This window comes from Oreochromis aureus, linkage group 3 (assembly GCF_013358895.1).
Source record: "Oreochromis aureus strain Israel breed Guangdong linkage group 3, ZZ_aureus, whole genome shotgun sequence".
Classification (NCBI taxonomy): Eukaryota; Metazoa; Chordata; class Actinopteri; order Cichliformes; family Cichlidae; genus Oreochromis; species Oreochromis aureus.
Genome location: NC_052944.1, coordinates 46,926,402 through 46,950,025, shown reverse-complemented (window position 1 = coordinate 46,950,025; position 23,624 = coordinate 46,926,402). Strand labels below are relative to the sequence as shown.

The window sequence follows — 23,624 nt, the reverse complement described above, 5'->3', positions numbered from 1 at the left end:
GAAAGAAACCTTTGAAGGATGCAAACACAACTCATAAGCCGCCATTGTTGTAAAAAATAAATAAATAAATAACAGAGATGTTGCGTTCCCGGATAGGTTTGAAGTTCGAAATCCCGAGTTTTCTGTCGGAAATGTGTTGTGGAACGGCCGCTTGCATCAGATTTCGCACTCGGAAAGTCAGAGCAGAAACACATACACTAGTTAACAATCCAAGAAGGTGGGACTGAATGTAAACAAAAGTAGAACTGTAAACTTTAAACTTTAAACTCGTTCAATAAATCATAGGCAGAGAAGTGATCAGGCTCTATCACTGAATGTGTTTTTAAGCACAGCAAATAAGTATCAGGTTTTACTGCTAGCGATACTAGAATGGCTCTATCTTGCTAAAAAAAAGATTCTACTTTTCTGCTTTTTCTGAACGCGCTCACTTTGGAGTGACGTAACTCCCGAGATCCGACGTATCTTAAATGCGGCATTACTATTCAACAAATCGGTGTGTCTCTCTGAGTCGCGTGACAACACTAGAGCAAACTCACGGCAGACCGGGGTGGAGCAAGAATTACGTCCGCAACATGGCCGCTGATAACGCAGGTTGAACTTACAGGAAAAACAAAAAACTAAAGCATTTATCTTTTGACGCTTATATCCATCTGATACCAATACCAACGTTGGTGTCGCTTCTATCGCTTTTTGTATCGATCCGTCCAGCCTGAGTTGAAGCAGCAATGAGTTCAGCTCAGTATCTGAGAGAGTTCATCAAGGAGAGACTAACTGCTGTTTGTGAAGAAATCTTCTCAGAGGTTCAAAAAACCATCGTCCAGTATGAGGAGGAGATCAACCGTCAGCACAGACTGCTGGATATCAGCCGGAAACCCGACAGAAACTCACACATCATAGGTATGGACATGTTTTTAACTCTGTGCTGTTCAAGCTCAGATTCTTCAGTGTTTGGTTGATTGGTGATAAATCTGAAAGATTATCAGCATCTCCAGGATTTCTCTAAGCTGATGTTAGCTGAGAGCAGGAAGCTGTTACTTTGGTGATGAATTCAGAGGAGCAAACGGTGATAGTTCAGGAAGAGCACACACACTCTTAATGAGACAGTGTGGAAACTGTCTGCTGACTAATATTGATGAAGATGAGCGTCCACACCAACTGTTTATTCCATTTATTCTCTATGAAAGCCTCAAAGTGAACACACACACAGTGACAGACTCTCCAAAGCATCAGAACAAAAGCTGTCCACATTGCAAATACTGCTGTAATTAATGTCTTTACATCTGCAGCAAAAGCAAGAAAACAATCAGTGGATAAAGTTTCTGTTCACTGAAGCAAAGTATAATGTCTAAATATGTCCTCCTGTGTCCATAGAAATGTGTCTCCTAAGTGAAAACAAAGTGCCCAGGGTCCGACTGAAGAAACAGTGGCTTTACTAGAAGATGTTAAACTGGGTATTTAATCGTGCTGTGCTTCAGTGTCCAGTGATGGACTATGTTGGACTGTTGCAGATTCATGGTCACCGTTGTGAATTAAAACCTCTTCTTGTTGAATTAAGCTTGATATCACATTGACTAGAAACCACATGACTATATATTGTTTCAATATTTATAGATTTTATTTAATCTGATCGATACATAACTGTGACACCAGTGATGCTGTGATCTGAGCTCACTGTCTCTGTAAAAATTTGTGTTTAAATTATCACTATTTATTCAGGCTTTGACACACATTTGTAAAATATTTGTGAAATAATCATCACAGTTGTGACCTTGACTCTGTGCTTCTTTGTTGCTTTAGACTTCCCACGACAACGTGACTGCAACGAAGAGGAGGAGAGGAACTCCAGTCTGGACCAAGAGGACCCAGAGCCTCCACAGATTAAAGAGGAACAGGAGGAACTCTGCAGCAGTCAGGAGGGAGAGCAGCTTGGACTGAAGCAAGCTGAAGGCATTATTGTCTGGACCAAGGAAGAGCAGATTAGAGTGCTGGGGACCATCTGCAAACCTGAGATAAAGTTACACAGAATAGGTATGTAAAACTGATGGTCTTAATAACAATGAATATTAGTCATGTAGGATCCTAATTGGAGTTTAAAGTTACATTTATATTTAGAGGCACAGGAAGAATTGAAGGTCACTGTAATAAGCAGCATGAATGCATCTTTCTGTTAAGGGAAATGTATTTGTTTAGCACCTTTTAAATAGTTTGGGCAGTGGTTGATCCCCCTGGTGTCTCTGCTGGAATTATCAACTGTGAACTCTATGGCTACGTTCACACTGCAGGCGAAAGCACATCAAATCCGACTTTTTTGACCCTATGCGACCCATATCGGATCATGGTATGACAGTGTGAACGGCACAAATCCAATATTTTCAAATCCAATCTGGGTCACTTTCGTATGTGGTACTCTAGTGCTGGGTGATATGGAAAAAATATTTATCACGATATGAATTATTTTATATCACGATAACGATATATATCACGATATACCACCTGACTTGTGGTCATCTGGAAAGTATGCAGTCTTTAAACAGCGAGTGGAGAGGGTGCAGTCTTTGTTTTGAGTTACTGTAAAGCATGTCGCAAATCCGGGTGCACGTAAAGCAGCACCATGTTGCGAAACCACAAGACAGAGTTTCTTTGCAAAACATATCATTTTTTTATACTTTATTTTTTCTTGCATAAAGTTAAGAGTAGAGATGGCACGATACCACTTTTTTATGTCCGATACCGATATCATAAATTTGGATATCTGCCGATACCGATATGAATCCGATATAGTGTGTTTTTTAATCAATAAAACTGTTTTTTAAATATCTTGCTGCATTTTGTATAAGTTCATACTCAAGTTTAAATAAACAACAACACTAAAGCTATTCTGTTATACCTGTATGTAAAAAATACACTGCACCCAAAATATTTCATAGTTCAGCAACACTGATCAATCTAATAAACTTAAACCTACTCCATCCTCCCTATTCTGGTATTTTAAAGAGTACTTAGCAGAAATATTAAGCAACCTAACTAATAGGGCTGCAAACTCCCAGCAAAAGAAAATGGGGAACCACCCCCCACCCTCCACCTCATGATGCTTAATCGACGTAATCAACTTTAATTTGATGCAGGGTGAAAAAAAATGCACAGAAATAAATTATTTTTCAAGACTAATTAAATAGATTCAACATCTTTCTTCTACAGAATTGCAGACTGCACAGATGGTATCTTTCCAAAGGAAAAAGTACTATAGCTTACTAGGGTATATTAGACTTAACAGTTACTATATACAGTAATGGACTTCTATACATTTTACATCAGATTAAAACTTTGGGTGTAAGATTCAGATAATTATTTATTAAAAGCTAGACATTTTAAATGAGAATAAGAAAGAAAAGTATGTCTTTGTGCCCCCTTTTCCTGTTAATGCCCTATCGGCCCCCCTGGCTAAACTTTGCTAGATCCGCCCCTGCACAGTTACCAGCCGTCAGCTACGTAGAAAAGGATCCTGGTCTAGAAAGTAATATTACATAAATTCTAACGACAGCTTATCAAGGTTAAACGTGCTGCTGTTGTTCAGCCGCTGGTTTCCTCTTTCTGGTGCAAAGTGGGCCAAAAACAAAGAAGAGAGACGGACTCACGACAGAAAAGCCGATCAGCTGATCATTAAGCAGTTTCACGATTGAAGTAGCGGCAGGAGAGGGAGAGAGAGAGGCAGTCACTCCATATATCGGTTGTTAAGCTTAACGGGTATGCTTTACAAACATTCAGAGATGAACTTACACACTTGCTTTACTTCTCTCTGGGATAACTTCCTCGGAGATGAAATGCCGGATTGCTAGCGAGGCTCCAAATACACACAGCTGCTCAATCACGTGAGCACACTGCTCCAATGTGCTACGGTTATGAGCCGAGTTACGCCGTCTCGCAAGTTTTGTGAGGTGCTTTTTTGATATTTAATGGATCGGATTACATTTTTTATTTCTCTCCGATATCCGATCCAGTAATTTACGTCAGTATCGGACCGATACCGATACCTAATATCGGATCGGTCCATCTCTAGTTAAGAGTATGTATAGTGAGAAGACAACACTAATATATTTGCCACAGGCTATTTAACCCTTTAAGACCTACCATAGAACCAAGTCCGCCAGAGCTTATCTTTACATTTATTTATTTTGAGTGTCTTCATAGTTTTAATTTTGAGATACACAAATTTTTTATATACTACAGGAAAAATGAAAATAAATAAATGTAAATTTGCAAAAAAACAGCATGTGCATCAAAATAAACTATTTACAACAGTGCATTTTGACTTCTAATCATCCCAGAAACGATACAGAAGAGCATAAAGTCAAACATGACTTTTAAAAATACCAACATAGACTTTGAAGCTTAAAAAACTACATTTTCCGCGAAAATGACGTCACTTCCGGTTTCGGACAGGTAATGGCAGACATAAGATAGTTCGCGCTGAATTATATTCCAACGTAGGAAGTGTTATGAACAGCTGATCGGATCGGCAAAGCCTGTTTCTGGAATATTATGTTTTTGTTGCTGGAAGTGCTTTTTATGCAATTTTTTGCAAAGCTATATGTGGAAGAAAACCGTGACCTAGGGCAAGCTAATGGAATAAGATGTAAGTACAACTCCTACGGTTTCATATGCAAAAAAAAAATTATTGCGCTACCTTACATGGTTACAGTTCTACAGGGATTTAAAAATAGTTAGGGAAAACGGAGTTTGCCTGCTCCGACCGGTTGTAAAGGGTTAATGATATATTTTATGTAATAATTTGTAAAATTCGGGTTAGAAACGATATAAACGATAGAAGAGAAATGGCACGATAGACACTTTTCTATCGTCCACACAATATATATCGTCATATCGCCCAGCACTATGGTACTGAATCCGATACATATCTGATGTTTTAGAAAGCGACTGCTGTTTGAATGGTCATATTACATTAAATCCGTCTTGTACGTCACTGATACAAGACAGATGCCAATTATCAGCGCCGGAGAAGACATCGTGAGCGCTTCCTGTCCATCCAGTGTAGATGTCAGTGAAACTGTTGGGAAGACAATGTTGGGGAAACGTGAACATTTTATTTGTACTGTATAATCTGCAGATTCTGACAGAAATCTGCAACTATCCTTTGAAGCACCGCTCCTCTCTAAAACAGCAATACGGATAATTATTAGGCCATATATAAATAACAAAATAACTTTATAACTTAAAGCAAAATTGGGAAATGTAAAGTCCGAAACAAGTCTTTATATTAAGGGCCATCAGTCAAACAATACTGTTTGGTCTGGGTCTAAACAGAGCGCGTTGTGTGTGACATCGTCTTTTGTGCATGCGGGCCGCTTTGAACGTTCACACGTCGTCAATAAGCACTACTTGAGGGGACTCGGCTCAAAGTCCTGAGGGGGATGCCTGCACAACTGTTAGCTGGTAATAAACAGGGGTGCAAATAACTTTTCACGTGATCTACTCAGGTGAGGACCAAGAGATGGACCAAGTCATACACAGAAGAGGCTCCCATGTGTTTTCATGCCTGCCTTAATCGCATCCATTCTGTTACAGTAGTGTCTTTGTCAAGCTGCAAGGTGACCTCGTATTTCTTGAGAATCCTGCAAACTGTTGTGTTTCTGAAACTGGAGTATTTGCTTTCTTGAGGCCATGTTGAAGGATCAAATACTAAGAAATGACTGCATGACTTGAGGAAGTCATATCTGATTTTAAACTCTTCAATTAACCCTCCGGGTAACTTTGCTTGTGTCTGTCAGCATCAGCATTAGAAACAGTGTGTGCCCTATAGTGGCCTATCACTATCAAGCAGACGGATAAACTGTCCAATGGTCACCATGAGTTCCTCTCCGTGAATCGCTACCTTATCGTGGTGGAGGGGTTTGTGTGTCCCAGGGATCCCAGGGGCTATGTTGTCCGGGGGCTTTTGCCCCCTGGTAGGGCCTCCCATGGCAAATTGGTCCTGGGTGAGGGACCAGACGAAGAGCGATTCAGAAGACCCTTATGAGGAAAACATCGAGGGAACTGCCAACGTACCGGGAAGCGGGAGCTTCTCGGATGAGAGGTGAAACGTCTTCAAGCAACTTAAAGAAGTCCAGACGCTTTTTTTTGCAAATTCCTTTGACCATCGAGGGAACAGTTTACCCTGCCCGGGATATGGTTACCGGGGCCCCGCCCTGGAGCCAGGCCTGTGGAGGGTGCCCGAGGGTGAGCGTCTGGTGGCCGGGCCTTATTCCATGGGGCCCAGCCGGGCACAGCCTGAAAAGGGGACATGGGCCCATCCTCCCGCGGGCCCATCCTCCCGCAGGTCCACCACCAGCAGGAGGCGCCATACGGGTCGGGTGCATTGTGTGCCGGGCGGCGGCCAGGAGCGGAGGTCCTGGCGGACTGATCCCCGGCTACCAAGACTGGCAATTGGGACATGGAATGTCACCTCTCTGGTTGGGAAGGAGGAGGAGTTAGTGCGTGAGGTTGAGAGATACCGGCTAGATATAGTCGGGCTCACCTCTACACATGGCTTGGGCTCTGGAACCAGTCTCCTGGAGAGGGGTTGGACTCTTTTTCAGTCTGGAGTTGTCCCTGGTGAGAGGCGGCGAGCTGGGGTGGGTATTCTAATATCCCCTCGGCTTGCTGCCGGTACATTGGGGTTTTTCCCGGTGGATGAGAGGGTTTGTTCCCTGCGCCTTAGGGTCGGGTAACGGGTCCTGACTGTCATCTGTGCTTATGTGCCGAGTGGCAGTTCAGAGTACCCAGCCTTCTTAGAGTCCCTGGGTGGGGTGCTGGAAGGTGCTCCACCTGGAGACTCTGTTGTCCTACTGGGAGACTTCAATGCTCACGTGGGTAACGACAGCGAGACTTAGAGGGGTGTGATTGGGAGGAACGGCCTTCCTGATCTGAACCCGAGCGGTGTTTTGTTATTGGACTTCTGTGCAAATCACAGTTTGGACATAACGAACACCTTGTTCGAACATAAGAGTGTCCATAAGTGTACGTGGCACCAGGACGCTCTAGGCCGCAGGTTGATGATCAATTTTGTAATCGTATCACCAGACCTGCGACCATATGTTCTGGACACTCGGGTAAAGAGAGGGGCTGAGCTGTCAACTGATCACCACCTGGTGGTGAGTTGGATCAGGTGGCGGGGAGGACGCTGGACAGACCCGGTGCACCTAAACACGTAGTGAGGGTGTTAGCAAAGGCCCCATTCCGCGAGATCTTCAACGCACACCTCCGGCAGAGCTTCAACAGCATTTCGAGGGAGAGTAGGGACATTGAGTCCGAATGGACCATGTTCAGCATCTCCATTGCCGAAGCTGCTGCATTGAGCTGCTGCCGCAAGGTGGTTGGTGCCTGTCGTGGTGGTAATCCCTGAACCAAATGGTGGACACCAGAGGTGAAGGGAGCAACTAGGCTGAAGAAGGAGTCCTATCAGGCTTGGTTAACCTGTGGGACTTCGGAAGCAGGTGACAGGTACCGACAGGCCAAGCGGAATGCGGCTCGGGCAGTGGCTGCAGCAAAAACTCGGGTGTGGGAGTAGTTCGGTGAGGCCATGGAGAAAAACTTTCGGACTGCCTTGAAGAGATTCTGGCAAACCGTCAGGCGTCTCAGGAGGGGAAAGCGGTGCTCTGCCTGCACTGTGTATAGTGCAGGAGGAAGCAGAGTCTGGGGATGAGGGGGATGACCCGCCAATTTCCGGGGGCGAGGTCGCTGAGGCAGTTAAACAACTCCTTGGTGGCCCCCGGTGTGGATGAGGTCCACCCCGAGTTCCTGAAGGCTCTGGACAGTGTAGGGCTGTCCTGGTTGACACGCCTCTACAATGTTGCATGGAGATGAGGGGCAGTACCCCTGGACTGGCAGACCGGGGTGGTGGTCCCCATCTTTAAGAAGGGGGACCGGAGGGTGTGTTCCAACTACAGGGGGATCACACTCCTCAGCCTCCCTGGGAAAGTCTATGCCAGGGTGCTGGAAAGGAGAGTTTATCTGCTAGTCGAACCTCGGATACAGGAGGAACAATGCGGTTTTCGTCCTGGTCACGGAACACTGGACTAGCTCTTTATCCTCTCAAGGATATTTGAGGGCGCATGGGAGTTTGCCCAACCAGTCTACATGTGTTTTGTGGACTTGGAGAAGGCATTTGACCATGTCCCTCAGGGTGTCCTGTGGGAGGTGCTGCAGGAGTACAGGGTGTCTGGCCCATTGCTAGGGGCCATTTGATTCCTATACAACCGTCGCAAGAGCTCTGTTCGAATTGCCGGCAATAAGTCGGACTCATTCCCGGTGGGTGATGGGCTCTGCCAGGGCTGCCCTTTGTCACCGTTTCTGTTTATAATTTTTATGGACAGGATTTCTAGGCGCAGCCAAGTGGCGGAGGGCTTTCACTTCGGTGGCCTCAGAATCTCGTCTCTGCTTCTGGCGGATGATGTGGTTCTGTTGGCTTCATCGGGTGATGGCCTCCAGCTCGCACTGGAACGGTTCACAGCCGAGTGTGAAGCGGCAGGAATGAGGATCAGCACCTCCAAATCTGAGGCCATGGTTCTCAGCCGGAAAAGGGTGGAGTGCCCACTGCGGGTCGGGGATGAGTTCCTGCCCCAAGTGGAGGAGTTCAAGTATCTCGGGGTCTTGTTCGCGAGTGATGGAAGAATGAAGCCGGAGATCGACAGATGGATTGGTGCTGCGGCTGCAGTGCTGCGGACGCTGCACCGGTCCGTCGTGGTGAAGAGAGAGCTGAGTGTAAAAGTGAAGCTCTCAATTTACCGGTTGATCTATGTCCCTACTCTCACCTATGGCCACTAGCTGTGGGTAGTGACCGAAAGAACGAGATCGTGGATACAAGCGGCGGAAATGAGCTTCCTCCGAAGGGTGGCTGGCCTCTCCCTTAGAGATAGGGTGAGAAGTTCGGCCATCCGGGAGGGGCTCAGAGTAGAGCCGCTGCTCCTGCACATTGAAAGGAGCCAGCTGAGGTGGTTCGGGCATCTGATAAGGATGCCTCCTGGACGCCTCCTGGGTGAGGTGTTCCGGGCATGTCCCATCGGGAGGAGGCCCTAGGGCAGACCCAGGACACACTGGAGAGATTATATCTCTCGGCTGGCCTGGGAATGCCTTGGTGTCCCCCCGGATAAGCTAAAGGAGGTGGCTAGGGAGAGGGAGGTCTGGGCTTCTCTGCCTAGGCTGCTGCCCCCGTGAACCGGCCCCGGATAAAGCGGAAGAAGATGGATGGATGGATGATTGCATGACTTGAGGAAGTCATATCTGATTTTAAACTTTTCAGTTAACCCCCCGGGTAACTTTGCCTGTGTCTGTCAGCATCAGCATTAGAAACCGTGTGTGCCCTATAGTGGCCTTTCACTATCAAGCAGAAGGATAAACTGTCCAATGGCCACCATGAGTTCATCCTTACATTCTCCAATGATCCGCTTTTCCCTCTGAAACCTAATGGTTGTGGTCTTTAAAATGCTGCCAATGTTAAGCATGTTTGACAGAAAGCATTGAAAACGCTCTGTGCAGATATGCTACAAATCACTGTTGTCACTCGTAGCCAGTTGCATTTTAATGGCTGACAATTGACAATATTTTTAACAGTTTCATGCCTCCATGCAGGCCACCTGATATTATGAAACTCGTCCAGTTTCACAAAGGGATCCTATTTTTGTCACACAGCTTCTTCAGTGCAGTTTGGTTTTTTGCTCCACCTTTTTGCTAATAAAGGTCCTGGTGGCGCCAGTGTCCGGCAGCCTCGCCTCTGTCAGTGCGCCCCAGGGTGGCTTTAGCTACAATGTAGCTTGCCATCACCAGTCTGTGAATGTGTGTGTGAATGGGTGGATGACTGGATGTATAAAGCGCTTTGGGGGGTCCTTAAGGACTAGTAAAGCGCTATACAAATACAGGCCATTTACCATTTGGCTCATAACTCCCAGCTGATGGTGTGAGCGATGCTCTGCACAATCTGTGTACCCACTTGACGTGAATGACATGCACATCCGACGTTTACACCTAGCTGCTTCAATAAAGAAATATCCTCAGGATATGGGATGTGTGTGTTAAACTTTGTGGAAGCGAGGAGAAAAATATTAAACAGGGCTTACCTATGTTTGTCATTTCGCTTGTCTTGCCGTCTGTTAAGGGGACAACTGCACATATCTTCTCGGATAGCTTGTTTATTAGCAATGACTCGCACCCCATTCATGTGCTCCTTGCCCTTTTCACACTTTTCAAATAAAGGAAGGTTACAATTCTTTGGGCCTTTAAAAATGCACCTGATTTGTCTCTTAGATGTAGATTAGAGAGGCAAATCTTTCACCACATTTCAGTGCACAGTGGCTAACATCTTGGAGCCAGTTTTCTGAAAAAAGTATTTTCTTCAGCACTGGCTCTGGTTAGCATTTCTTAGCTGGTGGCGAAACACCAAAGAAGCTACTTATTGTCTGTTGTTTTTTTGGACTTTTAGGTGGTGACAAGCAAAACGTGTAAGGTTAAATGACATGGTCAAGTATGCCAAAGGCACTTACTAACACAAGTGTCACTGCGCTTTCTTAATTTTTGTCACACATGCGTACCAGTTATCTGCACCCCTGGTAATGAGTCAGACTCGTTTCTGGTAGATGTTGGACTTAACCAGGGCTGCCCTTTGTCACCGAGTCTGTTCAGAATTATTATGGATAGAATTTAAAAGCATAGCCAGCTGGCTTGCCGCCTCCAATTTGGTCGCCTCAGAATCTCACTTTTTGCAGATAATGGGGTTCTGTTGGCTTCATCAGGTGGTGGCCTCCAGCTGTCACTGGAGTGGGTCGCAACTGATTATGAAATTGTGAGAATGAAAATTAGTACCTCCAAATCTGAGGCCATGGTCCTTAGCCTGAGTGAGCACAAGTTATTGGCCCAAGTGGAAGAGTTCATATATATATATCATGGTCTTGTTCATGAGGGAAGAGGGAAGTGAGAGATTGACAGATTGGGAGACTAAAGAAACGCAGAACAGACAGTAAAACAGTCATTCTATGTCCCTCCCTCACCTATGGTCACAAGCTCTGGGTACTGACAAAAAGGATGAGATTGGAGAAAACTCATTTCTGCCTGCTTGTATTCTCAAAGGGTGACTGGCCTCTCTCCTAGAGGAGGAGGTGGTGTTTTGCGTGGTGTGAGGAGTTTTGCCAACCGGGAGGGGCTTAGTATAGAGTCGCTACTCCTCCACATCAAAAGGAGCTGGGCATGACCCACCAGAATGAGGTCCTGGGGCAGACCCAGGACACACTGGAGAGATGTCATCTCACCGCTGGCCTGAGAATGCCTCAGTGTTCCCCTGGATAAGAAGAATTGCTGTCTGCATAGACCAGGGGTGGGCAATCTCAGTCCACGAGGGCCGGTGTCCCTGCAGATTTTAGATCTCACCTTGGGTCAACACACCTGAATCACATGATTAGTTCGTTACCAGGCCTCTGGAGAACTTCAGGACATGTTGAGGAGCTAATTTAGCCATTTAAATCAGCTGTGTTGGTTCGAGGACACATCTAAAACCTGCAGGGACACCGGCCCTCGTGGACTGAGATTGCCCACCCCTGGCATAGACAGTGATTAGGCATGTGATTTTCAATGATATATCACAGTTAATTGTCAACTTGACGCCATTCAATCACAGACTGATAGCAGACAGACTTTGTTTGGCAGCATTTATAACAGCTTTTAGTAACAGTGTTGGTAATCTTGGCAATCTCATTTTGCTGAAAGAAAATAATGACAATAATAGCTGTAGTGAGAGGAGTTTATTTGGAATAAAACGGATACTGAAAAAGTTTGAGAACATACATTGCAGTTGAAAAAATGTGTTAAACTGCAATATATGTTATTGCAATATGCAATATTCATGTTGCAAAATGTAAATAAAAATAGCATCGTGAGGCCTGTGGTGATTCTCACCTCTACTTAGCAGGATACAATTGTACCTACTAGGGCTGGGCCATATTATACCGTTCACGGTAATACCGGTACAATGTTAGGCAACGATAAGAAAATGAAATATCGCGATAGAATATGGGTAAAACGCACATGCGCACTGCCTTTGTTTTCATACGCACATATCCGAAAAAGCATGGCGGCAACGGAGAATGAAAAGGGGGTAAGCGGATCGTTGAGTGAAACTAGAGCTGGGTGATATAAGATTTTTTTCATATCACGATATGTTTTTTTTCATTTCAGGCGATAACGATATATATCACGATATAAGCCAAATAACTATATTTGTAAGATTTAAATGTACCGTTGCTCACAAGTAAAATGTGAAATAATCAGCAGCTTGTTTTGATTTAAATATTTATTTCACATAATAAGTTCAACAGGGCAGATGTACTTAAAGAACATGAGACTTCAGTTTCAGATAAATAAAGGCAAATATTGCAAACTACACAAAAGGCAGCCGCTAAAGCGTTTAAGTTTCAAAATAGAACAAACAAAACAGACCACGAAATTGTCAATTCCACTTAGAAACAAAATATTAATTCTAAAAATAAATCTTAGTTTGTTTTACAGAAGAACAGACAAAATTGACTAACTTTTGTCAATATCAAATAAACTGAGAACTAAAAGGAAATTCTCAATCTCTCCTTGTTGTATAGAGATTGAAAATGTGACGTCATTGAGGGGTAAAACCGCAAAGGATTGTGGGAACCCAAGGCAAGAGGTACTAGCGCACGCAGGCTTTCAATTGAAATAAGTTACACAGCGATAAAAAGAAACAAAAATGCCAAGAACCTGTTGTATTATTAACTGCACAAGCCGGAGAGCGACAGCCGCGTGAAGTCGACGGAAATGCGTTTGGTTTTTATCGGATTCCGGCGTGGAAGAGAAATTCTCCAAGCCATGTCTCCGAAGTCACGAAGAGGCGACGGATGGCCTGGATTGCCGCTATCAGAAGACCTAATATAACGTTCGAAAACACTCCACCTCACATGTTAGTCTGCTCCAAGCATTTCCACAACGGTAAGTGTTTTGTGGTATTTAATACGTCTTATATGGCGCTGAACAGAAATCATCACGCTATGCTCCTTTGTTTATTGTGGCTCTGTGTAATGTTTGCTGTATTTTGTAGGCAAACCAGCCTACGAAATGCTGGAATGCGATCCAGACTGGGCACCCTCTCTCAAACTGGGCCACACAGAAGTTAAAGCTTCTACCACTGCTAGATTTGATCGGTTAAAACAGAGATCGAAATCAAAACAGCCACGAAAAGGCCCGCGTTCCTCTGGGGCAGAGACAGCTCATGCAGGTGAAATCCATCCAGGTAAAATTGTCAATGTACATAAATAAATACCACTTTTTCCACATTAAGCACTGTCTTATTTTTGCACTTTCAATGATCTTGTCTTTGTCTGTGTGCATGTATGTCTTTCAGCACCAGTCACTACGGAAACTACAGCTGAGAGCCAACCACAGCAGATAAATCCAAAGCACCAGGATGAAGATCTGCAGGAGTGTAAAATGTGTTCTCAAAGGTTACAAGAAATAGCACACCTTCAAGAAGAAAACCTAGTGTTAAAAAGAACTGTCCAAAAAGAAATTAGACATGGAATTCTTGAAAGGCGAGAACTCTAAAGTTAAATTCTACACAGGGCTGCCTTCTTTTGCTTTACTAATGGGGTGCTACAACAAATCAGCCCGAGCTTGCCAGACACTGACAGGAAAATTTCCCAGTTTCAGATGCTCTTGCTAACTCTCATGCGTTTAAGACTCAACCTTCCGATTGCACATATTGCACACCTCTTTGATATTAGCCGGACAACCACTTCCACTGTGTTTAACATTACTGTAAATGTGTTGTACGCTCACCTGAGTCCATTGGTGCACTGGCCTGGAAGACATTGCATACAGGCCAGTATGCCACACCAGTATGTAGAGATGTTTGGTGACCGGGTGACAGTTATTATTGACTGTTTTGAACTGTTCATAGAGAGGGCACAAAATTTACGTGCCATGGCGGAGACATATTCAACATACAAAAGTAGACACACAATGAAATATCTCATTGGGATCACACCACAGGGGACCATCTCTTTCATTTCTAAAGGATGGGAGGCGTACAAGTGATAAGCGAATAGCGGAAACTTCTGGCTTTTACAGAAGCTTTCACCGGGACATAGTGCTCGCAGACCGGGTTTTGATATCAGGAAAGTGTTGCCTTAATGGGTGCCACTTTAAAAATTCCAGCATTTACACGGGTCGCAGTCAGCTACAAGCAAAAGATGTGGAGGACACACGAAAACTGGCACATGTCAGGATCCATGTTGAACGTGTTATAGGCTGTCTCACGGTCCAAGTACACTATCCTAAACGACACCATCCGTCTAGGTTTTGTGGTGCCATGCGAAGGTGAGAACATGACTTTGCTGGATAAGATAGTTGCTGTATCATGTGCGCTCACAAACATGTGCCCAAGTGTTGTTGTAAAGCAAGCAAGTGATGAATAACTGTTTTCCAATTTGGTCTTGTTTTGTTGTGCAGCTATGTTTTTAACAAAATGAAATAATAATGCACAACGGTATATTATTTTGCCTTTGTCCTGTAAGCTTCGATAGTAACATGTAAAACTTGTCAGTTATAAATAAAGACAGTCCTGATGAATGACTTGTGCAACACTTACTTTATTTGTATTGGTTCTGACACTGTATATTAGTACAGTCTGAAAAGAAAGATTGCGTATGGACATAAAGAGATAATAATTTACAGCACAGCTGTAGAGTGCAGTGGTGTGAGACACATTTATTGCAATTTTAACACGTTATAATAATTCACTGTGCGTAACAGAACAACAGATAACAAACCATAAAGTGCAGAGTACAGGAAGATGTGTCCACCTTAATGTGACACTAAACATGAAATCACAAGAAAGTCCTTCAATATAAGAGTTGTCTCAGAATGTGTGTAACTGAAATACTTTGATTAGTTTTCTATGCAAGCTTTTGTCTTTCTTTTTTTTTTTTGTCACGGTGACATCCATGTAATGTGGCCCTTGTGAAACACTGGTTTCTGGATCACTGTAGTGATTGGCCAAGAGCTCAGGCATCACAACTTTGTAGAAAAAATCCTGAGCGACAGGCAACATTTTAGTCCACAAGTCTATATCTGGCATCACACGTGTAACAACACAAGCTTTTGTTGTCCACACAACAATGTCACAAAAGTGTGACTTTGTAACATAGATCTGTGTTTGTACCTGCTTGTAGTAAATGTGTGTCTTTTCAACTCAACCCTTCCATCTTTTAACCCCAAACAAAACCTGTCATCTTCACAGGCCTGCAGGAGGTTGTTGTTGCGGTGTTTATATGGGCACTTAATTTCACACATCCTTCACCACAACATTCACATTTTACGAGCGCATCAGGGTGGCACCTAATTCTGGGAATGCGGGGTTGATTATGAAACCACACTTATCAACTTTAAGTTCTCTATGCTGCACCTTTCCTGTGAGGTGTACCACTCGCGTGCTGTGTTTTCATTGTCTCTTCCCACTTGAATTGTTGCGGTTCTTGGTTGGAGAGCTGATGTGACAGTTTTTTTGTGGGTAGCACACTTTCTTTACAGTTGACAACGCAGGACTGGCAGTGGAGGTGGACACAACCGCATGTATGTTTGACGCAGTGATTCTTCCTGCTCGTGCTGTGTGCCAAAGGTCACATTTGTGCTGCTCCCTGGTTTTCTCCTCCAGTGCCTCTGCCTCAGCCTTTGAGACAACGACACAGTGCTTCAGACGTTCACAGTGCTGCAGAAGGACAGATAGCTGACAGCCCTTCAACTGTGGGTCAAAGATGCGTAGCAGTGATTTGGGAGGACACGAGGCTGGACAGGGTCAGCATATAGGTGGCAGAAGTCCTCCATAACAGCGCATAGGCCTGACCGGTTTTCATGCATGAGATCTGTGAGAGACTTTAAATCGGCCAGTGTGCGCACTTGTAGTGAGCTGCCACCAGTGCGAGTCCGGATTTTGGGTTTAGGAGAACAGTCACTTTGTCCAGCACTACATGATTGGTCGAGTGCCTTTTTTTCTTGCTGCACTGGTGGTGTAGTCAATTGTGTGGCCTGGTACTCCTTGCACTCTCTTGATGTTGGAGGGCATAATCCAGTAAGCTTTGACATCTGTCGGCGTGATATTACCTCGTGAGACGCACAGTAGTGTCAACTTTGTAAAGGAGAGCCGCTACATGCACACACTTCTCTGCCACACCAGCCATGCATGTGCAATGTGCACTTTCAACGTCCCCATTAGATTGCAGAATAACCCAGGGCTGAAGAGGCTTTTGGCTGAGGCGCATGGAGTGATTTACCTGAAACAGTCAATGCAGAAAAACATGTTTGTGAGGACAGAATGTACAGTAAATGTGTAGCTTTGCATAAATGGTAAATTGTCCTGGCAGAATATTGCGTATCGCTTCTGTTATTACCATGGTACATAGACAACAACATATACTTTTATTCACAGGATATATGACAGATTTTTGTCTCAGTGATTGCCCAGTACGATTACAGCATACAATATTATTATCACTGCTACATTTCTGTAATGCATACCATATATTCTTTGCACTACTAATTAATTACCGTGAGCTAAAAGGTCCTATTTATAAACGGTTCACGAATGTGTATTTATGAAGACGATTTGTGAGACAGGTAAACTTACCGTTAGCGCGACGATGGTCTTGTGCTCAACACGGTGCATTTCCAGGTCCTGTACCCATCCGTCCGTGAACTGCACCTGGGCCTGTTGCAGTGACCTGAAGTTACTAAAAACTTCATGAGTGTATGCACTCACTCCAAGAACCATGTAATTATAAATCTGAGCGTGGTTAAAGTTGGGCAGCACGCTGATGTCTTTTGTCCAGTCTGTGTGCTCGTAAGGGTCTAACCCTTTCACTCCTTTGATTTTTTCCAAGTACCTTTTCTTTGCCTTTTCCTCGAGTCTGTCTTTGTACGGACCGGCATTGTTCTCCTTCGTTTTGTACATTATTTTTTGGTGAGAAAAGAAAAAGCAAGACGGTATTGGAACGTGAGAAAAAACGTTTTGCGGTGCTGCAAATGCTTGCATTTGATGCGGTAATTTAAATGTCCTGCCTTCACCTCCCGGCATGCAATGCGCGAAAGTCACGTGGTCTGTCAATCTCTATAGCTTAGCTATTACCTCAATTAGCTGCTTGAATCCTTCATTTTCGACCGTGTTTATTGGTAGCATGTCTTTAGCAAGACGGTAGGCTATGGCATTCGTTATGTCGCTATGTCTCTTAGCTTTTTTGTCATATGGTAAGACGCTGGAGAAAGCCGACTCAATTGACTGTTGTTTCTTCGCAGGGATTCTCCTGGTTGTTTTCGATGACGAATTAGCGCTTTTAGTCTACGGAACTTCTCTGGCCCTTCCTTTCGACAATCTCTCTGGCATTGGAACCGTCATCTGTGTTCTCTTCGGTAACCTGGTCACCCAAGCTCTCGGTTGATTTTTCTCTAGCGGGCAAACTCATTTTCTCCATTAACCGACCGGCACGGCGGCTGGCTGCTTCCCAAACAAATACACAAGTGCGGCTTGGCACTTGTGCTGTACGTAACAAGTCACGTGACGTGACGCGACGCTGCGGCTGTGATTGGTTCAGCTATGCGCTACTTAATTTGGATTGGCTGTTCTTTTTTTTTTTTTTAAGACAGGAAGAGAGAGAGATGAGGTCTATCGCAATAGTTTCATTTTTCTATCGAGAAAGTTATTTCGCAATACATATCATTATCGTTCTATCGCCCAGCTCAAAGTGAAACGGATGAACCAGAATTAGTTTGTAAAAATGTTGCCACTTTAGTGATGTGGAACTGGTTTGGTGTTTGTCCGTCACATACACAACAAAGCACATTTTTTTTGTAAAACATGCAAGCGGGCTGTCGTTATTGCCGTATTTCTCGGACTAAGGCGCTCGTAAATCTGGGAGTAATCTGGGTCCTAAACTCCATCTCTTCAGGTCCCAAAGTCAAACGAACACTGCAGCATCACTGAGTTAAAAACTGTCGAAATTCTTTCATCTTTAATAAAACGATCAGCATTGCTGCTTTACCAGGTGTAACTATGAAGTTTAACACCCAGGCATCTATGAAAACAGAATTTATTACACTTAAAGGAGTTAGAAGCTAGCAGGAAGTTAGCGGAAGTTAGCTCGCTAGTTTCGCTAGTTACCTGAGCATGATATAGCATGTTCTGACTGAGTGATTTCTGAAAAAATTCAAACGTACAGCTCTGCTATCACTTCCAACATAAATGAAGACAGGAAACTAAACAGCAGTGACATTTGTAGGGTTACTGAAGTTGGGCTAGCTGGTATACAGTGATGTGCTACGTGATGTGCTAGCGACACAGCTACGTTAGCATAACATAAATAGTGAAGCTGGAGGATGAATGCTAACACTTTTCCACTCGATAAAAGTTAACGTGAAGGTTCCTGATGGTTAGACAAATGCAATCGCATGGCAGGATGCTGTAAACGGACCAAACTTCAGTCAGGAGAACAACTGAGATAATCTATCCACAATACAAGGTTAGTCATTAATATACTGCAACAACACGGGAATAGAGCAGCTGTGGTAGAATACAGCATTAATGAATCACAAGTACAGAAGTGGAGGAAGCGAGAAGAATGAGTTGAATAAAGTTTGATTTATCTGACTGCTTTGTTTCGCTTAATGTGCCTTATAATCCCGTGCACCTTATGGTCCAAAAAATATATATTTGACTTTTTTATTTGGCACACTGCAGTTTAATTTTGCAAAGCACCTCTTTTTAACTTCAGTGGATATGATACATGGTTATGCTCAGGATATGTCAGCCCATTTCTACTGGAAATGCCTTTTGGTTAAACGTTCAGCAAGGAATTTGCATTTGAAAATTCCTTGCTGGGAGCTGCAAATACTTTTTGACATTTAAAATGAAGATAACACTGTATATACTGTTTTTCTTACCTTTATGCTTTGTGTGAACAACTAAGGTGTGTTGCTTATGAAATCCATGAAGTGCTATAAAGAAAATTACATTTTATTCATGTAATTAACACATTTTGAACTCTTAAAGAAATATAACAAAAGGAAAGAAACCCAGCTGAGCTAAAATGATCCATGTAGCAAACAAAAACTGTTGTGAGCCGCCACCCTTATATCTCCTTTGGGCTTTTGGAGCCTTGACCTAACTTTTAAAAAATAATTGGAAAAAAAGCACTATGCTGCTGAAAAATGAAAAATAGATATTTGCAAAATTCTGCCTAAATATGTATTTTACCTGGTTAATGTGTGTGGCGGGGTGTGGTCTGCAGCACCGCTGCAGGGGAGGCGGACACACCTGAGCGGCACCCGCAATCACGCCTCGCCGCCTTAACGTCTGTGCCATCTTTGCTGTTCTGTTGTTGTCGGTATGTGTCAGGCTGTGAGCTGAAAAGCTACAGCCGGCTGTATGCGTACAGCAACCGTGTGTGAAAAGTGGTCAATAAAGACATGTTGAAAAGCATGTTCATGCAAACATCGTCGGGTCTGCCGTGATATGTTTACAATGGGACTTCTGCTCCCGAACCTCTTGCACAGCACCTGCAAATCGGGGCTGTACGAAGTCACTTTCATCTTTACGCAACCAGCTTTACAGCTGTCATCTGTGAGGCGTGAGCAGTGTTTGTTTTTAACATAGTTCACGGTGGAGAACAGCTGCTGACATAATGTGGATCTGAAGATCCATAATTGGCCTATCTGGGATTGAAAGTCTCAATAAATGCATGGCGTTTCGGCGGGTATACCGGCTTCCGCGAGTGTGACGCTTATTTTGAGCGATGAAAAAATAATAGAATATAATTTTATTTTTATATTTCAATATCAAAATAATCTTCCAATTTAGAACTACAAGTTAAAAAAGAGCTAACATAAATAAAATGCACTTCAGCTAAATACTTCTAATTTATTTTCCCAAACCACCCGGAGCTGCACGATAAGGACTAAAGAGCTGCATGCGACTCCGGAGCCGCAGGTTGCCGACCCCTGTCCTAATGGTTCAGCTTAGAATATATCTTCTCAAATTTTTGTTTTTCTACTATTCTTTTCTCCATTTGTCCATTCAGACCTCCAACAGCAACATGTCTGTGATGAGGAGAAGGTTGTCAGAGGTCAGCAGGTCTGTAACCAGGAGAGGAACTCTAGTCTGGACCAAGAGGACCCAGTGCCTCCACAGATTAAAGATGAACAGGAGGAACTCTGCAGCAGTCAGGAAGGACAGCAGCTTGGACTGAAGCAGGAGGCTGATGCCTTCATGGACACCCTTGTTTATCAGGAAAGTTACCACAGTGAACTGGAATCAAACAGCGAGCAGCTCCTTTCTTTTAGCTCTCCTGAAGTAGAAAGCCAGGATGTGCTCTCAGGATCAGCTAGAAGTGTAGCGCTAAAGAGGAGACGTCTCAGACTTGCTGACACAAGGGAAAAGTCTCTAAAATGTGACACATGCGGAAAAGCATTTCACTTCCAATCCCACCTGAGTGCACATCTTAGAGTTCACACAGGTGAGAAACCATATTCTTGTAGCACCTGTGGGAAAAGATTCAGCCACAAATCAGCATTGGATAATCATTTAAGAAGTTACACAGGCGAGAAGCCATATCTTTGTATCACTTGCGGGAAAAGATTTGTTCAGAAGTCTCATTTGGAGCGTCATGTGAGAATTCATACAGGTGAAAAGCCGTATCCTTGTATCACCTGTGGGAAAAGATTTAATCAGAATTCAGAGCTGCAACGTCATGTAAGAATTCACACAGGTGAGAAGCCATATTTTTGTAAAACTTGTGGGAAAAGATTTGCTGACTCATCCGGACTCATAAAACACATGAGATTTCACACAGGCGAGAAACCATTTTCTTGTGGGATCTGTGGAAAAAGTTTCAGTCAGAAATCAGCATTGGAAACTCATGTAAGAACTCACACAGGCGAGAAGCCGTATTCTTGTAGCACTTGTGGGAAAAAATTCAATCAGAAATCAGGAATGAAGTCTCATGCAAGAATTCACACGGGTGAGAAACCACATTGCTGTAGCAGGTGTGGGAAAACCTTTAGCCAGAGGACACACTTAAAGAAGCACATGAGAATTCATACTGATTAAAAGTTTAAAGCTTAGAACATGTGGGACAGTTGTTAGTCATAATAGAGTGTTGGTTGTAGAGCTCACACTGAGCAGAAGTGAAAAGATGAATTATGTGGGTTCTATTCCAGGAAGCAGTTTTAACTAACAACTGCAGGTTTGCTAATCCTGACATGAGGGAGAGAAAGAGAGTTAACTTTAACTCTGTGTCACTCACCAGGTTAAGAAACTCTTTGAACCTAACAGATTTCAGCAGATTTTCTTAAACAAACTATGAATTTGTGTAAGAAATTCATAGTCACTCCTCCCATTTGCGGCACCCGAACCAGCCAACTGACACTCCAATTAATTTCCTCTTTCATAATGTTGTTAACAAAGCACATTAATCTGCTGGAAGTTTGTTTTTACAAATTCTCAGATGTTGCTTTGGAACTTTGTTTTTTTGTGATTGATTTTATAATCGGTCAGTGAAAAGTGTCATGATTGGGACAGCGATTATTGCAGATTTATTATGAGCTCAGAATAAGTTCATATAGTAGCATATACTAATTTAGTTTCCATATTTCCAACTCTGACTTAGCATAGCCAACTTTGAGTACATTATTGTATTTTTGTAGTACATCATTGTCCTCTTTAAAGTTTTAGACCCATAGAGCACAGGATTAGCTATATATACTTTAAAGTCAGGTATAAAATGCACACAGTAGACTGTCTGTGTTTTGAACATTTCATTCTGAAATTTTACAGACTCACAAGACTCAGTCATATAATAATGTCAAACAATGTTTTGAAAGGTAATCTGTGACTTCAATAAAAAAAGTGTTTCATTTAAAACTAATCCAAATCCATCTCACTGGGGTGTCATATAGCCCTTTTTCACTTGTACCCACTCTGCTCGACTCGACTTGGTTTCAGTGTTTTTTCCATTACACTGGAGTACCACCTAATCTGGGTGGGGTCGTTATAGCAATGTGGCCTAAATTCCCGTGACGGCGTTTGTAAATGACACAACAAAAGGAGGAGGTTAAGATGATGGTGTGCTTGCTACCTGGTCACCACAAAAATTACACTAAAAACGAGCGTATAACGTTTGCCTCTACTGTTTTCTTTTATGGAAATCGCAATAGAAAAAAAGAGGTTGCTACAGCCCATCAGTGCATTAAATACTGCCTTGAAAAGTTTGATTTCATTAAAAAATGAAATTTTCAAACTGTTGCAAAAACATTTTTTGTAATTTAATAAAATGACTCTGTGTGCTGCTATCTGGGTACGTCCATCAGTAAACTGTGTCTGATCTGTTTATCTCAATTTTTATCTTCAGTTTCTGTCATTTTGCTGCTATCGGGTTACACCTGAATGAATAGATTTCAAAATCAACTTTAGATCATTTTAATGTAATACATGGTAATTCATGGGTAAATAGTGACCATGGAAAGTATAAAAAGTTGTAGCTATACATTACATGACGTTTTATAATATCCGATGATGATGACAAGAGTAGACCAAGAAAATTATTTTCTCCCCTCCTATTATTTTAAAATAACTATCATGATCAGCGCTGACACCTGTTGGTATTTTTCAAACTACTCCATTAAAATGGAGGTTCAGCTCTTAATTTACTCATGGTGATTTATGGTATCTGAGCTCCATACCTCTCTTTCTCTACTCACACACTCTCTTAACTCAGAGTTGATTGAACTTTGATCAACTTTGGAACAGGAAACTCAGGCTTATAGATCTCAGAGTTAACCATCTCAGAGTTTGTTTTTTAAACTCAGAGTTTATTGGACATGCTTCCTGGAATAGGGCATTGACCAGGGAAGAACTCTCAGCATTAATTCTTACAACTGTATCAGAGAAACCCTGATCTTACATTTCACGATGGTTGAAGTTCATTTTCTGTCTTAATTCACATATTTTTCTTTGTTTCTTCGATGTTGTTTTATATAAATCTAGAATCGTGTTTTGACTTTGTACCCTAGTCTATATTATGGTTCCCTTTACTTTCCTCTTATTCTTTTTTTTGTATGGAAATAAAAAAATAAAAAATATATTGCCTCTTGCAACACGATTCTGTGATTCATTGACCAGAATATGATCTTCTAGTAGAAAGACTTGACTCTCTATTTATTAACCTGCCAAAAATGTACAGGTACACACTCAAAGTACATTTACAATTGTGCAATAATAATAATGCAGAAATTATTTATTTTTTATCATGTGTCACCACACATAAGTGTAGTTATATTACAATAATGTTTGTATTATGAGTGAGGTGAAAAATTATCTCCACAATCTCATCTTTACAGGTTGTTGAAGCATTGAAGCTCCTTTTCTCAGTGTTTAGAAAACTCTAACTCGAGCTCTTATTATGGCTGCTGTGTAGATACCTCAGGGTCACCTCTTCATAAGGAAACGACAAAACTATTAGAACATTGTTCAGTTCAATTTTATTTATATAGTGTCAAATCACAACCACAGTCACCTC

The 23,624-nt window shown here is 42.9% G+C and overlaps 1 protein-coding gene across 1 annotated transcript; it reads left to right on the top strand.

Moving 5' to 3' along the window:
- Window positions 1-548: 548 nt before the first annotated feature.
- On the top strand, window positions 549-22,899 carry LOC116333351 (zinc finger and SCAN domain-containing protein 2-like). Its single transcript, XM_031756568.2, has 3 exons — window positions 549-897; window positions 1,798-2,028; window positions 20,130-22,899. The coding sequence occupies exons 1-3, from the start codon at window positions 726-728 to the stop codon at window positions 21,155-21,157; spliced, it is 1,431 nt and encodes a 476-aa protein (XP_031612428.2). The 5' UTR covers window positions 549-725; the 3' UTR covers window positions 21,158-22,899.
- The last annotated feature ends 725 nt before the right edge of the window (window positions 22,900-23,624 follow it).

Coding starts and splice junctions, on each gene's coding strand:
- LOC116333351 (XM_031756568.2), top strand. CDS start 726: ATGAGTTCAGCTCAGTATCTGAGAGAGTTCATCAAGGAGAGACTAACT. Junction 898..1,797: donor CAGAAACTCACACATCATAG/GTATGGACATGT, acceptor TTGTTGCTTTAG/ACTTCCCACGACAACGTGAC. Junction 2,029..20,129: donor GATAAAGTTACACAGAATAG/GTATGTAAAACT, acceptor TTGTCCATTCAG/ACCTCCAACAGCAACATGTC.